This window comes from Microtus pennsylvanicus, chromosome 3 (assembly GCF_037038515.1).
Source record: "Microtus pennsylvanicus isolate mMicPen1 chromosome 3, mMicPen1.hap1, whole genome shotgun sequence".
In the NCBI taxonomy this organism is placed as follows: domain Eukaryota; kingdom Metazoa; phylum Chordata; class Mammalia; order Rodentia; family Cricetidae; genus Microtus; species Microtus pennsylvanicus.
In genome coordinates, this window is record NC_134581.1 from 111,379,088 (window position 1) to 111,401,198 (window position 22,111).

General features: G+C 40.1%; 1 protein-coding gene across 3 annotated transcripts in view; it reads left to right on the top strand.

Annotated features, from left to right (window-relative positions):
- Positions 1–22,111, top strand: part of Dync2h1 (dynein cytoplasmic 2 heavy chain 1) — a 224,895-nt gene that overhangs the window by 38,081 nt on the left and 164,703 nt on the right. For all 3 annotated transcript variants that reach the window (XR_012910066.1, XM_075966861.1, XM_075966862.1), the window contains exons 27-33: positions 7,601–7,733; positions 7,833–7,950; positions 13,192–13,304; positions 14,915–15,034; positions 16,434–16,584; positions 18,975–19,180; positions 20,282–20,464. Coding sequence is in view for 2 of the 3 variants with exons in the window: in XM_075966861.1 (XP_075822976.1) it covers positions 7,601–7,733; positions 7,833–7,950; positions 13,192–13,304; positions 14,915–15,034; positions 16,434–16,584; positions 18,975–19,180; positions 20,282–20,464 (1,024 nt within the window). In the remaining variant the exon portion in view is untranslated. The remainder of the gene's footprint in view (positions 1–7,600; positions 7,734–7,832; positions 7,951–13,191; positions 13,305–14,914; positions 15,035–16,433; positions 16,585–18,974; positions 19,181–20,281; positions 20,465–22,111) is intronic.

Here is a 22,111-nt window from a genome sequence, read left to right on the forward strand (position 1 = left end):
CATTTCTAATAATATGTGTAGCATCAGTCTTACGGGGAAAGATTCAGCATGTCTGACCTGGCAGCTTGCTTCATGGCGTCTGCTCGGGAGAGGAGAGCATGGCCTCTGAGCTCACTTCCTCTTCCTCCCAACATTCTGTTCTGTTTACTCCACCCACCTATGTTTTAACCTAAGAGAGCCAAGCAGTTTCTTTACTTTTTAACCAATGACCTTCCTCCATCACTAAGTGGTGCTCCCCTATTTCCTGTGCGACAGGAAGCCTCCCTGAGGGCGAGGAAGGTCTCTGTCATCTTCACAAGTGATAGAATCATTTCTTTTTGTTTGCTGAGATCTTACGTACAGGGACAGCTGATGCTTCTCTTCTGAGCTTTAACACTTGTCACCATCCTCAGGCCTCAGGTGAACCTGGTCCTCCACCTTACCCCCGGCACTGTTCACTGGTGTTCACCCCGCCTCAGCAAGTTCTGCCACCTGCTGTTGCCTGCAAGACACACAGGCAGATTGTTGTCTTTCATTTTGTCTATCCCAAGTTAGTTATTAAGTCTGTGTTCTCATCTCTATTTTTCACATAGGTGCTGCATTAGCCTTCCAACTTGTTCTTCTTGACGTTTTTCGTATGGTAGCAAGAATAATCATTTAAAATGAAGTTTCCTTGTTTTTTTATTGTTACTGTAATTCATATTTAATAACTGTTTTGTTGTATATAGTTTTATTATATTAAGGTTAAAACTTCCCTTTTTAATTAGACAAAAGGAGGAAATGCTGTGGTACAATCTTCTTCTACACTATGAATATGTATTACTCTCTCTTTTTTAATTTATTTATTTATTAAAGATTTATGTCTCTTTCCCACCACCATTCCCATTTCCGACCCCTCCCCCATTCAATTCCCCTTCCCTTGTCAGCCCAAAGAGCAATTAGGGTTCCCTGACCTGTGGGAAGTCCAAGGACCTCCCACCTCCGTCTAGGTCTAGTAAGGTGAGCATCCAAACTGCCTAGGCTCCCACAAAGCCAGTACATGCAGTAGGATCAAAAACCCATTGCCATTGATCTTGGGTTCTTAGTAGTCCTCATTGTCTGCTATGTTCAGAGAATCCGGTTTTATCCCAGGCTTTTTCAGACCCAGGCCAGCTGGCCTTGGTGAGTTCCCGTTAGAACATCCCCATGTTCTCATTATGTCGGTGCACCCCTTGTGGTCCTGAGTTCCTTACTCGTGCTCTCTCTCCTTCTGCTCCTGATTTGGACCTTGAGATTTCAGTCCTGTGCTCCAATTTGGGTCTCTGTCTCTGTCTCCTTTCATCGCTTGCTGAAGGTTAATATTCAGGAGGATGCCTATATGTTTTTCTTTGGGTTCTCCTTATTTAGCTTCTCTAGGATCACTAATTATAAGCTCAATGTCCTTGGTTTATGGCTAGAAACCAAATATGAGTGAGTACATCCCATGTTCCTCTTTTTGGGTCTGGCTTACCTCACTCAGGATAGTGTTTTCTATTTCCATCCATTTGTATGCAAAATTCATGAAGTCCTTGTTTTTTATTGCTGAGTAGTACTCTAATATGTATAAATTCCATACTTTCTTCATCCATTCTTCCATTGAAGGGCATCTAGGTTGTTTCCAGGTTCTGGCTATCACAAACAATGCTGCTATGAACATTGTAGAGCATATACTTTTGTTGTATGATAAGGCCTCTCTTGGGTATATTCCCAAGAGTGGTATTGCTGGGTCCAAGGGTAAGTTGATCCCGAATTTCCTGAGAAACCGCCATACTGCCTTCCAAAGTGGTTGCACAAGTTTGCATTCCCACCAGCAATGGATGAGTGTACCCCTTTCTCCACAACCTCTCCAGCAAAGGCTATCATTGGTATTTTTGATTATAGCCATTCTGACAGGTGTAAGATGGTATCTTAAAGTTGTCTTGATTTGCATTTCCCTGATCGCTAAGGAAGTTGAGCATGACCTTAAGTGTTTTTTGGCCATTTGAAGTTCTTCTGTTGAGAATTCTCTGTTCAGCTCAATGCCCCATTTTATAATTGGGTTGATTAACCTTTTACGGTCTAGTTTCTTGAGTTCTTTATATATTTTGGAGATCAGACCTTTGTCAGTTGCGGGGTTGGTGAAGATCTTCTCCCAGTTGGTGGGTTGCCTTTGTGTCTTAGTGACAGTGTCCTTTGCTTTACAGAAGCTTCTCAGTCTCAGGAGGTCCCATTTATTCAATGAGGTCCTTAATGTCTGTGCAGCTGGGGTTATACGTAAGAAGTGGTCTCCTGTGCCCATGTGTTGTAGAGTACTTCCCACTTTCTCTTCTATCAGGTTCACTGTGTTCAAACTGATATTGAGGTCTTTAATCCATTTGGACTTGAGTTTTGTGCATGGTGATAGATATGGATCTATTTTCATTCTTCTACAGGTTGACATCCAGTTTTGCCAGCACAATTTGTTGAAGATGCTCTCTTTTTTCCATTGTATACTTTTAGTTCCTTTATCGAAAATCAGGTGTTCATAGGTTTGTGGGTTAATGTCAGGGTCTTCTATTCGATTCCATTGGTCGGCTTCTCTGTTTTTATGCCAGTACCAAGCTGTTTTCAATACTGTAGCTCTGTAGTAGAGTTTGAAGTCAGGGATGGTAATGCCTCCAGACGCTCCTTTGTTGTATAAGATTGTTTTGGCTATCCTGGGTTTTTTGTTTTTCCATATAAAGTTGATTATTGTCGTCTCCAGATCTGTGAAGAATTTTGATGGGCTTTTGATGGGGTTTGCATTGAATCTATAGATTGCTTTTGGTAGAATTGCCATTTTTACTATGTTGATCCTCCCAATCAAAGAGCAAGGAAGATCTTTCCATTTTCTGGTGTCCTCTTCAATTTCTTTCTTCAAAGACTTAAAGTTCTTGTCAAATAGATCTTTCACATCCTTGGTCAGAGTTACCCCAAGATATTTTATGCTACTTGTGGCTATCGTGAAAGGTGATGCTTCTCTGATTTCCCTCTCTGTTTCCTTATCCTTAGTGTATAGGAAGGCCACTGATTTTTTGGAGTTGATCTTGTATCCTGCCACATTACTAAAGGTGTTTATCAGCTGTAGGAGTTCTTTGGTAGAGTTTTTGGGGTCGCTTATGTACACTATCATATCATCTGCAAATAACGAGAGCTTAACTTCTTCTTTTCCGATACGAATCCCCTTGATCCCTTTATGTTGTCTTATTGCTATTGCTAGAACTTCAAGCACTATATTGAAGAGGTATGGAGAGAGTGGACAGCCTTGTCGTGTTCCTGATTTAGTGGGATGGCTTTGAGTTTTTCTCCATTTAATTTAATGTTAGCTGACGGCTTGCTGTAAATAGCTTTTATTATATTTAGGTATGACCCTTGTATCCCTAATCTCTCCAAGACTTTTATCATAAAGGGGTGTTGAATTTTGTCGAATGCTTTTTCAGCATCTAATGAAATGACCATATGGCTTTTTTCTTTCAGTTTATTTATATGGTGGATTACATTGATAGATTTTCGTATGTTGAACCAGCCCTGCACCTCTGGGATGAAGCCTACTTGATCATAATGGATAATTTTTCTAATGTGTTCTTAGATTCGGTTTGCTAGCATTTTATTGAGAATTTTTGCGTCGATGTTCATGAGTGAGATAGGCCTGTAGTTCTCTTTCTTGGTTGGGTCTTTGTGTGGTTTTGGTATCAGGGTAACTGTAGCTTCATAAAAGGAATTTGGCAATGACTTTTCTGTTTCTATATTGTGAAATACATTAAGGAGTATAGGTATTAGCTCTTCTTGGAAGTTCTGGTAGAATTCTGCATTGAAACCATCTGGTCCTGGGCTTTCTTTGGAAGGGAGATTTTTGATAACAGTTTCTAGTTCTTTGTGACTAACAGGTCTATTTAGATCGTTCACCTGGTCTTGGTTTAGCTTTGGTATATGCTACTTATCTAAGAAAATGTCCATTTCTTTTGTATTTTCCAGTTTTGTGGCATACAGGCTTTTGTAGTAAGATCTAAAAATTCACTGAATTTCCTCTGTGTTTGTGGTTATGTCCCCCTTTTCATTTCTGATCTTATTTATTTGCGTGTTCTCTCTCTGTCGTTTAATTAGTTTGGATAGGGGTTTGTCGATCTTGTTGATTTTCTCCAAGAACCAACTTTTTGTTTCACTGATTCTTTGGACTGTTTTCTGTGTTTCTATTTTGTTGATTTCTGCCCTCAGTTTGATTATTTCCAGTCTTCTACTCCTCCTGGGAGCATCTGCTTCTTTTTTTTCTACAGTTTTCAGGTGTGCTGTTAAGTCCCCGATGTATGCTTTCTCTGTTTTCTTTAAGTGGGCGCTTAGTACTATGAACTTTCCTCTTAGCACTGCTTTCATCGTGTCCCATAGGTTTGAGTATGTTGTCTCTTTATTTTCATTAAATTCAAGGAAGACTTTAATTTCTTTCTTAATTTCTTCCTTGACCCAGGTGTGGTTCAGTAGTTGACTGTTCAGTTTCCATGAGTTTGTCGGCTTTCTGGCCATAGCATTGTTGTTGAATTCTAACTTTAATCCGTGGTGATCTGATAAGACACAGGTGGACACTGATATTTTTTTGTATCTGTGGAGGTTTCCTTTGTTTCCGAGTATGTGGTCAATTTTTGAAAAGGTTCCTTGAGCTGCAGAGAAGTAGGTATATTCTTTCTATTTGAGTGGAGAGTTTTATAGATGTCTGTTAAGTCCATTTGCTTCATTACCTCCAATAATTCTCTTAATTCTCTATTAGGTTTCTGTCTGATTGACCTGTCCATTGAAGAGAGAGGTGTATTGAAGTCTCCTATTATTAGTGTCTGTGGTTTGATGTCTGCCTTGAGTTCTAGTAATATTTCTTTTACATAAGTGGGTGCTTTTATATTAGGGGCATAGATATTCAGGATTGAGACGTCATCCTGATGAATTGTTCCTGTTATGAGTATAAAGTGTCCATCTCGATCTCTTCTGATTGATTTTAGTTTGAAGTCAGTTTTGTTAGAAATTGATATGGCCACACCTGCTTTTTTCTTAGGACCATTTGCTTGAAAGACCTTTTCCCAACCCTTTACTCTGAGTAGGTGCCTGTCTTTGTGGTTGAGATGTGTTTTTGCAAACAGCAGAATGTTGGGTCCTGTTTTTGTATCCAATCTTTTAGCCCGTGCCTTTTTATAGGTGAATTGAGACCATTAATATTAAGTGATATTAATGGCCAGTGGTTGTTTACTCCGGTTATTCTTATTGTTTTTGGTAGTAGAGTTTGTGTGTCTCCCTTCTTTGAGTTGTGCTGGTGAAGGGTCGCTAGATGCCTGAGTTATTGTCAGCAGTGTTGGCAATGTTGGATTCCTTGGGTTGTGATTTTCCTTCTATTACTTTCTGTAGGGCTGGATTTGTGGCTACGTATTGCTTAAATTTGTTCTTATCCTGGAATGTCTTGTTTTCTCCATTGATAGTGAACAATAGCTTGGCTGGGTGTAGTAGTTTGGGTTTGCATCCATGGTCTCTTAGCTTCTGCAGTACCTCTATCCAGGACCTTCTGGCTTTCATGGTTTTCATAGAGAAGTCAGGTGTAAGTCTGATCGGTTTACCTTTAGAAGTTACTTGGCCTTTTTCCTTCGCAGCTCTTAATATTCTTTCTTTAACCTGTGTATTTTGTGTTTTGATTATTATATGGCGAGGGGATGTTTTTCTTTGATCCAGTCTGTTTGGTGTTCTGTATGCTTCTTGAATATTCAAGAGAGTATCTTTCTTAGGTTGGGAAAGTTTTCTTCCATAATTTTGTTAAAGATGTTTTCTGGGCCTTTGAGCTGTGACTCTTCTCCTTCTTCTATTCCTATTATTCTTAGGTTTGGTCTTTTCATTGTGTCCCATATTTCCTGGATGTTTTGTGATGGGAATTTGTTGGCTTTGCTGTTTTCTTTGACTAGTGCATTTATTTTCTCTATGGTGTCCTCAGAATCTGAGATTCTTTCTTCTATCTCTTGTATTCTATCGGTTATGCTTGTGCCTGTGGGCTCTGTTCGTTGACCTAGATTTTCCATATCCAGCTGGTTCTGAGATTGTGTTTTCTTCCTTGCTTCCATTTCAGTTTTCAATTCTTGAACTGTTTCCATTACCTGATTGATCGTTTTTTCTTGGTTTCCCAGGGTATCTTGTACGTATTTACTCATTTCTTCAAACTTTTTGTTATATTTCTCATCCATTTCTATAAGGGCATTTTTCACATGTTGTTTAAGGGACTCTATTGCTTTCATAAAGTCAATTTTTTCCACTTCTTCTGTGTTATGGTGTTGGAGACCTTCTGTTGTAAGATCATTGGGTTCTGGTGTTTTCATGTTGTTTTTCAGCTTATTGGGTGAATTTTTGTCTTGACCCCTGCCCATCTCCTCCTATCGATGCTATCTAAAGGGTCTTTTAACACCAGTTCAGGTTTCCCTGCTGGCCAGGGGCTCTTCTTACCAAATGCCCTCCCTCTGTTTCCTGGCTCCTGCCGGGGGCCAAGATCCCTCTCACCCCTCAGAAGGGTCTTCAGGAACAGGACCCAGCTCCTCGTTCACCAGGGGCCTCGCCAACCAAAGGGCTAATACTCTGCAGGCCAGCCGCCAAAACAGAGAAACTCTCGCTGCCCTTTGCCCTGGGCTCCTGACCCAGTGCCCTTACAGGCTAAACTGGGTGATCCCACAGCCCCATGGAAGCAAGGGGGAGTGAAGGAGACTTCTGTGCACAAGCTGGGATGGGTCAGGGAGAGAGAGGTTGCCGCAGAGGAGGAACAGCCCAGGCAGAGAGTACCTGCCCTAGCAGATAAATTGGGAGTCAAGGGGGTCGGGAAATGCCCCTGCTCCGTTTCCTGTGTCCCACTGTGGGTCCAGAACACTCTCCCCACTCAGGAGGGTCTTCAGGGGCATGACCAGGCTTCCCGTTCGCCCGTGGATCTCGTCAACCAGCGCGCCCGGGGTCCCCGCCCCCAGCGGTCGCCGCCGGGGGTCCCTGCCACCCGGGGCCCGCACGCCGGGGCTGGGCAAATTTCTTAATCTCGCTAAGGGACTGAAGTTTCCTTGTTTTAATTTTTTTTAATGTAATTAAACTTTTGTAACATTGCTCTAAGAAAGCATATGTGTCCCTTGCCATCTCTCTGGCCTCTACTCCAGGGTCTTAGGTCCATGTAGTTGTTTCCTAGGACCTCAGTCATAAACTCTTCTGTTGTTTATTCATCATGCATATCTCAGCTTGGGTCACTTCCCCAAAGAAGGCTTAAGTCAGAGGTTTCCTAATAGTCACTGTGCCAACACTTTGCACCTTTTCTTTGTGGTGTTTATTATACCTAAGTATTTTAAGGCATTGCTTAATGCCCTTCTGTGTTACTGGGCCATTAGTTCTAGGACATAGAACTCAATATTGAATGAATGAATGAATGAATGAATGAATGAATGAAGAAAAAGATTTGTAATATTTGATGAAAAATTGCAATGACATTAATTTTCACATGGTTTATTAGCATGATAAGTTATTAATTATAAATGCTGTTCTTAATTTGAAACCTGAAAATTCTTTCACTTAAGGCAGAAATCTTAACATAAATGTGAAACTAATTTTTATCTTGTAGATCAATAATGCTGGACATCAAGAAAGACAATCGAGTCACCACACTGACCACTCATGCAGGAATCCGAAATGCTCTGCTCACAATCCTCGATCAGCTTCAAAGATGTCAGAAATCCTTAAATGAATTTTTGGAGGCATGTCTGCTTATTTTAAGCTTCAATAAACCGTGACATATTCAATATCTTAATCATTGAAAAGAGAAAAACCTTTTTTTTTCTTTTCTTTTTCATTAGGAAAAACGGTCAGCATTCCCAAGATTTTATTTTATTGGAGATGATGACTTGTTAGAAATCCTGGGCCAGTCCACTAACCCGTCAGTGATCCAGTCCCATCTGAAGAAGCTGTTTGCTGGTAGGGACCAACATTCTGTCAACAAATACTGAGTTGTAACTGTCTTTCAGGCATAATATTATGCCCTTCACTAAGCACAGTTCATACCCCCACCTTTCAGCAATCGGTGCAGCTAGTAAGTTAGTACAATATGTGCTGTGTGATGGTTCTGTCATGAACGTACGTGCAGTGCAATAACCATGTCTGTGAGGGCATGCACCTCACTTGTGGATGTCATGAACAAAATGATGAAATCGAAAGTTATGTGTATTAATTAGAAGAAAGGTCACTAGGCAGAGGGCAGATGCTGTGCAAAGCCTGAAAGTAGAGGAGAAGGTGGAGGTTGAGGTGCTGGGGATGAAAGACCATGGAGCTGAAATTCTCAGTGAACTGCTGTTGTCCACAGAGAGACTTGAAAGGCATTTAAAGCTGAGAGTGATTTGTACAGTGGCACTTATGCAATCTTTGTATACTAGGAATTGGAACGAACACGTTGAAAACTTAGTGTGTTTTGTTTTCCTGAATTTGAATCACTTTGGCTCCAATGGTACTTTTGGAAACCAATAAGCTTCTTTAGGCAGTAATGACTGACTTTTTTTCAGGTATACTATTTGGAATAGAGCTGTATTTTCAAATTAACTTTAAAAAGTAATTGCTTTTTTTTTTTTTAAAAAAAAACCCATTTACCATTTTCATTTATAGTCAGATCTGCAAACTACAGCCTATGTGTGCCTAGGCTATCTTACTATCATTTTTTAAAAAAGTTTTTTTTTTGTCAGACCTACAACTGCTAAAGAAATAGAAACAGTCATCAAAAGTCTCCTGACCAAAAAAGCCCAGGACCAGATGGTTTCAGCTCAAAGTTCTACAAGAGTTTCAAAGAAGAATTAATACCAAATACTCCTCAAATTGTTCCACACAATTGAAACAGAAGGAACATTGCCAAACTCTTTTTATGAGGGTACAAATACCCTGATAACAAACCACATAAAGACATTTCTAAGAAAGAGAGTTATAGACCAATCTCACTCATGAACATTGATGCAAAACTACTAAGTAAAATACTGGCAAATTGAATCCAAGAACGTATCAGAACCATCATCCACCATGATCAAGTTGACTTCATCCCAGAGATGCAGGGATGGTTCAAAATATGAAAATCTGTCAACTTAATCCACCATATAAACAAACTGGAAAAAAACCCCACATGATCATCTCATTAGATGCCAAAAAAAAACCCTTACAACAGAATACAGCATCCCTTCATGATAAAGGTCTTGGAGAGAGCAGGGATACAAGGAACACACGTAAACATAATAAAGACAATATACAGCAAGCCAACAGCCAACATCAAACTAAATGGAGAGAAACTCCTAGCAATTCCACTGAAATCAGGAACAAGACTAGGTTGTCGACTCTCTCTATATCTATCCAATATAGTTCTTGAGGTCCTAGATAAGACACCAAAAAGATATCACCGGCCTACAAATCAGAAAAGAAGTCAAACTCTCACTATTTGCTGAAGATATGATAGTTTACATAAGCAACCCCAAAAATTCTACCAAGGAACTTTTACAATTCATAAACACCTTTCAGTAATGGTGCAAGATACAAGAGACTTTTTTTTGAGTTCAAAAAAGTTAGTATCCCTCCTTTACACAGATGATAAAAGGGCTGAGAAAGAAATCAGAGAAACATCACCCTTCACAATAGTCACAAATAGCATAAAATAACTAGGAGTAATTATAACCAAACAAGTGGAAGACTTGTATGACAAGAACTTTAAATCTTTTAAGAAATTGAAGAAGACATCAGAAAGTGGAAAGATCTCCCATGCTCTTAGGTAGGTAGAAGTAACATAGTTAAAATTGCCGGAAGCAAAGACCTGTATTTTGAGATCTGTATTTTGTTTACGCCATATTAAGTTCACAAGTAAGATATTCACCTTTGCAGGGCAAGTTCCAGACCTAGGACCTTAGCCTAGTGAGACCTGCAGGCCCCAGGCTTTTAGAAAATATTAGCATTTAACAATCACAGATACTCAGTATTTACTTATCAGCTAGGGATGCCTCCACGCCTGAATTCCAGCAGACCAGACAGCCCTTCCCTCCCCACCTTTTCCAATTGCTATGTAACAGCCTCTCTGGCAGCTTGATCAGAAAAACTGTCTTGCTGCCATTCTTCATGTCCCTTGCCCCTCCATTCCTCTCCCCTAGGTTTATCAGGGACCATCATTTGTATTCCACTGGCCCGGATAAAAAATGGCAATCTTACCAGAAGCAATCTACAGATTCCCAACAAAATTCTTCACAGACCTTGAAAAAACAGTACTCAACTTCATCTGGAAAAGTAAAAACCCCAGAATAGCCAAAACAATCCTGTACAATAAAATAATTTCTGGAGACATCACAATCCCTGACTTCAAACTCTACTACAGAGCTACAGTACTGAACAGCCTGGTATTGGGATAAAAACAGACAAGAAGACCAATGGAACCAAATCGAAGACCCGGGTATTAATCCACACACCTTCGAACACCTGATTTTTGACAAAGGAGCAAAAATATCAAATGGAAAAAAGAAAGCTTATTTAACAAATGGTGCTGGCATAACTGGATATCAGCATGTAAAATAATGAAAATAGATCCATACCTATCACCATGCACAAAACGCAAGTCCAAGTGGATCAAAGACCTCAACATAAAGCCAGCCGCACTGAACCTCAGAGAAGAGAAAGTGGGAAGTACACTTGAATGCATTGTCACAGGAGACCACTTTCTAAATATAACCCCAGTAGCCCAGACACTGAGAAAAACAACTAATAAATGGGACCTCCTGAAACTGAAAAGCTTCTGTAAAGCAAAGGACACCGTCAACAAGACAAAACCCCAGCCTACAGAATGGGAAAAGATCTTCACCAACCCCACATCAGACAGAGGTCTGATCTCCAAAATATACAAACAACTCAAGAAGTTGGTCATCTAAAGAAAAAATAATCCAATAAAAAAAAATGGAGTACAGACCTAAACGGAGAACTCTCAACAGAGGAATCTAAAATGGCTGAAAGACACTTAAGGAAATGTTCAACATCCTTAGTCATCAGAGAAATACAAATCAAAACAACTCTGAGATTCCATCTTACACCTGTAAGAATGGCCAAGATCAAAAACACTGATGACAGCTTATGCTGGAGAGGTGTGGGGTAAAGGGAACACTCCTGCATTGCTGGTGGGAGTGCAAGCTGGTACAGCCCCCTTTAGATATCAGTATGGTGATTTCTTAGAAAATTAGGAAACAACCCTCCTCAAGACCCAGCAATACAGTTTTTGGGTATATATCCAAGGGATGCTCAACTGTTCCACTGGAACCTGTGTTCAACTATGTTCATAGCAGCTTTGTTTGTCATAGCCAGAACCTGGAAACAGCCTAAATGCCCCTTGACTGAAGAATGAATAAGGAAAATGTGGTATATTTACACAATAGAGTGCTACACAGTAGAAAAAAAAATCACATCTTAAAATTTGCAGGTAAATGGATGGAGCTAGAAAACATCATACTGAGTGAGGTAACCCAGACCCAGAAAGACAATTATCATATTTACTCACTCATAGGTGGTTTTTAAACATAAGGCAAAGAAAACCAGCCTACAAATCACAATCCCAGAGAACCTAGACAACAATGAGGACCGTAAGAGAGATATACATGATCTAATCTACTTGGGAAATAGAAAAAGACAAGATCTCGTGAGTAAATTGGGAGCACGGGGACCATGGAAGGAGAGTGTTGAAGGCGGAGGGAGAGGAAGAGAGGGGAGCAGAGTAAAATGTAGAGCTCAATGAAAATCAATAAATAAAATCCAAACCAAAAAAAAAAAAGAAAAAAAGATAAGGTTTTATTGAAACATAGTCATCCATGTTAGCTTTCCATATTGGTTATAGTTGCTTTTGTGTTCTGAATTCTGACTTGTTATTGATAGAGAACCTGGCCCATGGAACCTCAAATACTCTACATTCTTTTTTATGATACAGTTTCCAGTGCTTGTGAACCTGAAACTGTAGGCATGTCTCTCTGTACTCACTATACTTGTGTAACCACCACTTTAAGATATACAACCTTTCCATAAGCCCAGAGAATTCCCTCATGTTATCAGTCTTCTTCCCATTCCACTGCCCAGACAGTTACTGATCTCATTTGTACAGACCAGTTTCTGACATTTCAAGGACTTTGTGTAGTAAAATCATCTCTCTGTCTCCCCCCAACCTTTAGGATGATATTCATATGGGTGATGCATTAGATAAAAGCCAGAAAAAGATTCAGGTTCTAGAACCTTGCTGCACAGTTGGTGATGTGTACCTTAGGTGCTCATTAATAGGCAGCATTTTTGGTTTAGAATAATGATTATGCCATACCTAGGGCTGCTGAACACAGTATAGTTGGGCTGATGCCACAGGTTAGCCGCTGTCATGGTGATGTCTTTATCTACTTTCTCAGTGGCTTTGGAGTTGTTTCTATTTTGTCTGGTCACCTCATGACCTGTTGGTTATGTCCCATTAATTGACATAACTAAAGCTATTTCCTGATAATGAATTTATCTATTTACTGTTTGCACTTTTGGATTATTTCAGTTTTGGGTTAAGATAAATAAAACTATTGCAAACTTTCATATATTTTTTAATATATATATTTTAAAAAGTATCTAAACATTTTGTTAAGGTAAATGTTTATTTAGGCTTTGTGTGAAACTTCCTTGTCATAGTCCAAAGAGATTGTGATGCTCTAGTCCACTGCCAAGAATGTATGAGAGTTAAGTGTCCTGATGGATTACTATGTGCTTGTTGATTAGAATGCCTGTTCTTCCTAGAAAATGATGAAATTTAATGGTTAAACATACATACAAGATACCATCAGTAAATGTTGTTATGGTTAGATGTTAATACAATATTTAAAATTAGTAATGAGAATACCCAATGAAAGTATTTTTTCTTACTCTCCTTCATTAGCACATTTAATACAAGGGCTGCTACTATATATGTTATGTCACATACATTATAATCCTCTTGTATCTGAGTATATAGTATATGTGGGGTGTGGGTGTATATAGCAATGCATCATTACCCTTTAATTCTTTGTCATTACATTGCTGCTTTCAATTAAGTTGTTGTGTGTGCGGTGCGGGGGTGTAATCCAGAGAGCCCTGTGCTTGATGGGATAGCGCCATGCGCCCAACTGCGCCCTGAGCCCAAGTGTTGCTTTTGTGTTGTAGGCATTAACAGTGTGTGCTTTGATGAGGAGTCCAAACATATAACTGCAATGAAGTCGCTAGAAGGAGAAGTTGTGCCTTTTAAAAACAAAGTTCTCCTGTCAAATAATGTGGAGGTGAGCAGCCCTAGTTCATGAAGTGAGCCATATGAAATTTATATCTATTAATTGAGTCTTCAAAATGTTTCGCCTTATGAGCTCCCAAAAGTTGTGGTATTAAAAAGAATGGATATTTAGTTTTTGAAATACAGCATTTAATTCTATAAAGAATTTTAGTTCTGGAGTAAAAAGTACTAAAAGTACTTGCATCTGAATCTTTGTGTCAGCTCTGTACAAAGGAAATGGGAATCTTAACTCTTGTTGCAAAGACATTCTTTTGAAAGTTAAGTGGAATACATGGCTTTAAATGCACTAGTCAGTTTTTGAAACATTTATTAAGTCTTAGGGCTTTTTATTTTTATTTTTTAATGAGTTTTGTGAGATGATTTGGGTAAACAAGTTGACAGGAGCAGTAGCACTTTGATTTGTAATCTTCAGGCTCAGACTCACTCCTGGTTAGGCCTCAACATCCTATTGGATTTCAAGCATTTCAATCAGGTGACTGAAAGCACTGACATTTGCCAAGGAGCTGACATTGTTGGTTACGAGTTTTGTGTTTTTCTTCCCCTCAGTTGGCAGAGTGGAGGGAGGGAGGAGCTTAGGATCTAAGATAGGGACTAGATCAGTGAGGCAGTACAGTGGAAGTCGACGTTCCGGGAACTTTTGTGATTAGCAGAAGAACATCTCTGTGGCCTACAATGAGAGATTCCCGTTTTGCATACAGGGTCTTATGAAGCTTTAGCTTGCCTGGTCCTCATGTGCACCAGGTTGGATTCAAGTCATCCCCCTGCCTCACACTCTTGAGCAAACTACAACACCAAGCTTCAGGTTTTCAGCTTTTAGCTTTGGTGGCTTTGTACTGTGTTCAGTACTGGCAAGTGCTTACAGATGAGTAAAAACTGGAGCTTAGAGCAAACTTAGGAAAGGATGAAGAGCTATAGCTGTAGTTCTCGTGCATATATTTTGTATATGCAAACTATTAAGTAGTGATTGGTAGTGTTATTTTTCATAGCTATTGTTATTTAGCTGTGTGTGTGTGTAATGTAGTGGGCTCTGTGCATGCTAGGCATGCTTCTGTCACCGAGTTCCACACTTGCTAGCTTGCAGTTCATCATGTTACCTATAATCAAGTGAGCAGATAAAGGTACTATTGGGACATTGAAGCAAAATCAGCTTAAAAGGCAGTCTGATGCCCCCCCCATAGTATGTTCACCCTAATGAATCCCTCCTTTAGTATCTTTAATGAGGAGCCCCTTCTATGGCTGAACTTTCCTGATCTCTAGAATACCAGGAGACGCAGCTAGCTGTTTGCCCAGGACTTTATAGGTTTGTCATAATAATGAATTGACAGGGTTCCTTTGGGCATAGGTTTTTATATCAGACCAGTCAGTGGTACTCAGTACTGACCCCCAGTGTGAGTGTTCACACTCAACACTGTCTCGAGGTAAAAAGAAACAACAACAAAACTGTTTTTCTCAAACTATTTAAATAATAACGATACAGCACAGTGCATCTGCAGAGTGTGGGCTCTAAGAATTCACATCCCGTCTTAGCTGAAGGAGTGTGGCTAGGCAGAGACTGTATTTTTTTCATGACTCATACTTACTGTTTTCTCTGTTCACTATCAGGCATGGTTGAATGATTTGGCTTTGGAAATGAAGCAAACTTTGAAACAGTTGTTGAAAGAATGTGTTACTGCTGGGAGGAGTTCACAGGGTGCCATTGACCCGTCTCTGTTTCCTTCCCAGGTGAGGGGACTCTGCTGGGGTATGGTAGGCACGGGCCAGCTGCTTCAGATAACTTGAATTTATATCCTTTGTCTAGTACTTACCAACAATATATATTCCTTCACAAACCCATGCCATCTTCCCTCAGCCCTGAAGGGAGGATGAAGCATACAACAAGAGCAGGCTATTTGCAGGCTCCTTCAGTTCCCTGGGGGAAATTTAGGGAGAGGAAATTGGGCAGAAGCTGATGTCCTGCCTCCTGGTCACTGAAGAGGAGGGTTTGTACCACAGCTGTCCCATCTCTCAGCCCTTCTCATGGGATCTCATCTCAGATGCTGGAGCTGGGAGGAACTTAGATGAAATCCAGTAACAGTGACCTAGAGTACTGGCTAGGAGCCTCAAAGCCAGGCCTGATGGTGGGTTATAGAGATGGCTGCAAATCAACGTTAACAACAGTGCATGCCCGTAACACTGGATTCTAGATACAATTCCTTATATTCCTTGTTCTTGGCTGTGGAGTGATGGAACACTAATAATGATTGGGTTCAGGGTGCTGCTTTGTTTAGGATTTGGCCAGATCAATGTTAACAGGTGTAGGCCCTTAGTGGTTTAGCTTTTAGATAAGCATTGATATGTAAGTTCTCACAGAACAACGTATTCAACATTTTGCCACCAAGCTTGATGTTTTGAGTTTGATTCCTGCGGCCCCCAGGGTGGAGGGGAAGCACTAACTTGTGGAGCTGTCTTCTGAACTCCACACATGTGCTGTGATGCACACGTATGAAAGGGTATGTGCAGGACTTTTTTTTTTTATTAAATGGAATGGAAGTTGTGGTAGAGGATCTGATTCTAGCCCCTCCCAATCCTGAGAAGGTGAAAACAGTGATACTGTGATACCATTTCATGTGCAACTGAAATCATTCTTCCTAAATTCTTTTAATATTGTTCAAATCTAGTCTTTGTCTTCATTTTTCAGAATTCTGGAACTGGTGCTGAGGTAGAGTTTGAAAACTAGGAAGTTTTAAGGTTTTTAGTAATAGTTTAAAGAAAAACGAGGATGTATGTGTTATAAGGGCCAATACCGGTAATACATGTGCACTAGAAATCACATGGAAGCCCGGAATACAAAATGACTTAGCTCGCTTTTAAGTCCTGAACTGCCTGAACCTATGTGAAATTTCAGTGAAACCAGGATACCATTTTATGCGGAAAACTTTTTCCTTGGGTAAATTTTAGCTGGGATATATATATATTCTATCATTCTTTATATTATAATATGAAGATGGAAGATGATAGCCACCTCATGTTGACTTAATAATTTTGTGTTTTGTTTAGTAATATTGGTATGTGTAATATAGGACAAAGATGCATTGGCAGAACTTTATACACATGAAGAGTAATGTTTCTTGTTCTGCAACAGATACTGTGCTTGGCAGAGCAGATCAAGTTTACTGAAGATGTAGAAAATGCCATTAAAGACCACAGCCTCCACCAGATTGAAACACAGCTGGTAGCTAAACTAGAGCGCTATACCAGTGTTGACACAAGTTCCGAGGACCCAGGGAACTCAGGTATGGAGACTGAACTTTTTGTTGGTGTCTGTCATGAGTGCTTTGTACTCAGAGGTAGGGTTTCTCTATACAGCCTTGGCTTCTGGGAATTGCTCTGTACACCAGTTTGTCCTCAAACTCAGATATCTGCTTACTTTGGCCTCTCAAGTGCTGGGATTAAAGGTGTGCCACAGTGTCTGGCTTATACTTTTTATCTCATACTCAAAATCAGTATGAACTACTTGAGGTAGAAAGTCGAAGCTTTGCCTGCATAAGTTTCTTTATCCTTCTCTCAGGTTACTTTTATATACATTGACACTCCATGAGATTATAGTTTTTGATTTTAACTCTAAGATGCAGTTTAAAGAGTTGAGAGGAAAAACTAATGGACTCAAAAGATATAGTTCAATGCGTGCTCCAGGCTTCCTTCTGGTGCTATTTTCCCATCTCAGTAACTGTTAACTCTTGACTTAGAGTAGGCTTGCCGGCTGTTAGTGTGCATCCTCCTCAGAATGCCCTCTTCCACCTTTGTTTAATGAGAGGCATCTCATTGATTGTAATGGGTTAGCACTTCATTTCTTCCAGCATCCTTCCATTTCACTGTAGTTTCACTTCGTGTTTTCTGATGAGTGATGTACAACTGTCTATAAACAGTGTTATTATATATATATATTTATTACATATGTTAATGCAAATATTTTTAGAAGAAGAGGAATGTGTTGGGAGATGGGGTTGGAGAGATTGAGAGTGAATTGGAAGGAGCTGCAGGAGCAGCGGGGATAGATATAATCAAAACATTATAGCAAATTCTCAAAGATTTAATAAAAGTATTATATACATTTAAATTGCAGTTAGAAAAAAATCTGGTTTATAGTTTTCATCTATAAAATTTCTATCTATTTCTTCATGTGTTGTTTTCTTTGTTGACATTGTTCCCATTCATTTCTGAAGTGCCAGTTATCTTTTGGAGTGTGTTGTTGTTTGAGGCAAGGTCTCATGTAAGCAGATGAGCCCGCTGAGTGCCGGATCATACAGTGCGTCCTCACCCCCAGCTTGGTGGGGCACTGTTTAAACTGTGGTTAAAGTCTTGCATAGCTGTTTCTGATTGCTGCGTTGTGGTACTGGTGCCAGGCAGTTGTCTATTTCTATGTAGACTCAAATGGTTGGCTTCTGTAAGTGTTAAATAGTTGTGAAGTGTGTCCTGGTCATCTCTGTTATGAGTGTCTGCATCTTGCTTGACTCAGGTGCAGGTGGACATTTTTGATTGAGTGACATGAGTCACAAGGCTTGGGCTGTGGCTCCTGCAGTGCCAGTGTCTCTGCAGACTCTGATGTTTGACTCCAGCCCATGTGTGGTATGTGTGTGACAGCCAGTAGCAGTTCCTGAACTGTCTGTTGCCTCTTGGCAGCGTGGAGTTTATGAGCAAATCTGAGTCCTCCCCTCATCCTCTGTAGTATACTAGGCATTCTCTGCATTCCTTTGGGTTCTGTGGCCTGGAAGTTGCATTTCTGTTTGTTTCTGCTCTTGTGTGTTCTGAATGCATCTGTTGGCTGTGCTACTCGTTGGAGAACGGAGGACAGTGAACTAGTGGGCTTTGCCTTTTTCTCTTGGATTTTCTTTTTGAGAAAATAAATCCTTTTCTCAAGGATTTCTCCTCAAATTTTGGGGGCTGATACCTTCTTGCTGGAGCTTTAGGTCTTTCTGAGTCCTTCATGTCAGTGTTTTAGGGTATCCTGAGACATTTCCTGCCTCTCAGACTTTAGCTAGAGGCCTGTGAGAGCTCTGTTTTGTCCCAGGCTCAGCTTCTGACTGTATGGCCTGGGACTCAGGATAGCAAAGGAGCGACAACGAAAGACGGTAGCTTTCCTGTGGGCATTTCAGCAGTTGTGACTCTGGCTCTCACCCCCAGTTTACCTGCTCTTTAGTTTTGAGCCATGAGAGCCACTGAATGCAGGGGTTTTGCTTTTATTTAAAGGGGAAGAGTACGGGGTGTGCTTCCTTTCTTGGGTTCCCCCATCTTACTGAATTTTATGCCTTTTGCAGTTTTGCTATTTCTTGTTGACTGTCAGTTTTATTTATTTATTTATTTATTTATTTATTTATTTATTTATTATGTATACAACATTCTGTCTGTGTGTATGTCTGCTGGCCAGAAGAGGGCACCAGACCTCATTACAGATGGTTGTGAGCCACCATGTGGTTGCTGGGAATTGAACTCAGGACCTTTGGAAGAGCAGGCAATGCTCTTAACCACTGAGCCATCTCTCCAGCCCCGACTGTCAGTTTTATATGACTCATATTATCACAGTATTGCAGTGGAATTTGAAATCACCATTTAGAGTCTTTGACATAGCACATGTGTGCACAAGATGCAACTCTCACTAACATTGTGTCTTTTTTTTTATGTGTAGAATCAGGCATTCTGGAGCTTAAGCTTAAAGCACTAATTCTTGATATTATTCATAATATTGATATTGTGAAGCAATTAAACCAAGTTCAAGTTCATACAACTGATGACTGGGCTTGGAAGAAACAAGTTAGATTCTATATGAAAAGTGACCATACATGTTATGTTCAAATGGTGGATTCTGAACTTCAGTATACATACGAGTACCAGGTAAGACTCTTGGTAGAAGCATTTGATTTTCGGGGGCAGGAAGGGCAGGGAGCAGAAACTATTTAAAGGTGATTGCTATTGGATGACATAATTCTATTTCAGTATTTTTTGACTGTCTTTTGTTTCAGAATTTGCAAGGTTCTGTAAAAGAAAAAGTAAAACATTATTCTACTTTCAAAAATTTTCACATTGCCTTTGTTATCAAATTCTCTGAGATGATTCTTTCCCAGGAGGAGCATTCATGTTGAAGCTGAGATTATCTTTAACTCAGGAGAGTTGTATAGATAGCTTCAGTAAAGCAGCGGAGCTTGTGTGTCTTGTCAGTGCTGGGACTGTAAATGGGATAGGGTGTCAGTTTGCAAGGAAAAGACTTTTTCAGATAAATGATCTAATGCATATAATTTGTTCTAAAAAAACCCAGTTGTATCCTTTCTCCCGTTTTCTATCTAAATGACGCAGTCATTGGCATAATCGTGTTGGGCAGCAGCTAGTTGGCCTTCTGCAAGGAAAAGGTGACACGTCCTACAAGTGACTGGAGGTGCTTGAGTGTCTTCTTCCTATAGCATAGAAAACTTGAGAATCACTTTCTAAATTAATCATTATAATTTTAAAGATTATTTTTACTTTGGGGGCCCCAGAAAGTAAGCTATGTGAGTTAACAAGTATGAAGTGCCATGTTAGCTGCATAATACATATTTGGATGTTTGTCCTTAGCATTGGGGTGATGGTGGCGCACGCCTTTAATCCCAGCACTCGGGAGGCAGAGGCAGGCGGATCTCTGTGAGTTCGAGACCAGCCTGGTCTACAGAGCTAGTTCCAGGACAGGCTCCAAAGCCACAGAAAAACCCTGTCTCGAAAAACCAAAAAAAAAAAAAAGAATGAAAGAGACTATTTGGAAACTTGACCATGGTCAAGTCTTTCAGGCCACGATGAGACGTAATACTTGTTTTATTCCAGGTTCTGCCTTCTGAATTTATTTAACTAAGAAAAATTTTGAATGTCTTCTGTGTTAAACAGTTAAACCTGTTTGTTGCGTATGAAGCTTTTTACCTTGGATGGAGTAGAACATGAGTGGGCTAACACCATGCTTTCCTTATGCAGGGTAACGCTCCCAAGCTGGTTTATACGCCATTGACAGACAAATGCTACCTAACTCTGACTCAAGCCATGAAGATGGGACTTGGAGGGAATCCCTATGGACCTGCTGGAACAGGGAAAACTGAGTCAGTGAAGGCGCTAGGCGGACTTCTTGGGAGACAAGTTTTAGTTTTTAATTGTGATGAGGTACAAACAATAAGTGTGAAAACATACTGCTAAATGTTTGGATTATTTTTCTTGTGGATTCATATGGAAAATTTTGTTTTCAAATCACTGACTGACTAATGGTGATGTCTTGCTTTATTGTCTATGAAGACCACGAACTTCTGGGCCTATGTAGTTCCATTATCTCAATTGTCAGCTTTATAAGCATACATTACCACATTCAATTTAAAATCATCCTAGTTTTAAATCAATTAAACAAAAAATTTGGTTTGAATTGACAAAGTGTTGCAAGATTGTACATAGTACATTTCTCAAACTTTACTAAGGAAAACTTTACTCTGAAGAAACATTTTAAAATGTGTAATGAATGTTTGTTATTGGGGATCACAAGCATTATACAGTAAAAGTACAGCTGACTGTTGCAGGGAGACCGCTTGGCCGTTCTGACTGCTCGTTAGCTCAGACCCGAAATAGCCACACAGAAACTATATTAATTAAATCACTGCTTGGCCCATTAGCTCTAGTTTCTTATTGGCTAACTCTTATATATTAATTTAACCCATCTCCATTGTTGTATATTTTACCATGAGGCTTGTGGCCTACCAGCAAGGTTTCACTATGTCTGTCTCTGGCGGTGGCTCCATGGCTTCTCTCTGACTCCGCCTTTTTCTTCCCAGCATTCAGTTTAGCTTTCCTCACCTAGCTCTGCTCTACCCTATCACAGACCTAAGACAGTTTTCTTTATTCATTAATGGTAATCACAGCATATAGAGGAGAATTCCACATGAGCTATATATTCCCACAGGAGTATATTCTGGTGGAGAGCCTTGATTTGCAGAGCTTTGGGAACACTGTCTTTTGAATAGTCCTGTCAATTCTGTAAAAATCTTGTGAAGCCATAGTCTTCCTCTTTTTCATAGTGGGATTCATCTCAAAATACCTCAGCGGTGCATAAATCATTGAACAATAGCTAGATGACCCTCCCCATACTGTGGGGCTCTGGTGTGAAAATATTCACTCAAAGAAACCTTTGTTCTTATAGTCAAATCCACATAAAACTAGCCCCTCCCCCCAATTGTCCTTTATGACAGGACATTGGACAAGAAAATGAGTTTTGCAAATAACCACATAAGAACCTCAAAAGACAGGCACTGAGTAGAAAAGACAGCATGGTTGCCCTTGTTGATAAACAGGTCTGGGCGACCCTGAACTCTCCAGCAGCAGACTCAGGAAAGCGTAATCTGCTGACCTTTGCTCTACTCTAACAAGTTATTAATTACTATTCTGTATTTACCTCCACCTTGGTTTCATTGAAACAAGATCTTAGTTTAGAAAATTAGCTGTTTGTGCCCTTACTTATAGAAGTACAGGAAGAGAAGCTTGGGTCACTAAACCTGCCCCAGAAAAAGGAATTCCTTCTCACCTGGGTGCCAGAGGGTACAGCATTCTTACAGCACTGTTGGCCCTGGTTGGGTGGGGCACAAATACCATCTGTTTTCCTTCCATAGGGTATGCTGGTTGCCATGGTTACCACAAAGGCTGTGTTCCCAGCTGCTGTGGAAGTGCTCAGAGAGTGCACAACACTGTAGTGTTTCTTAGCTATCCACACAGATGTAGTTGATGCACACATCCCCCTTTTCTCTTCTTAGATTCTAAACTGATTTCTAG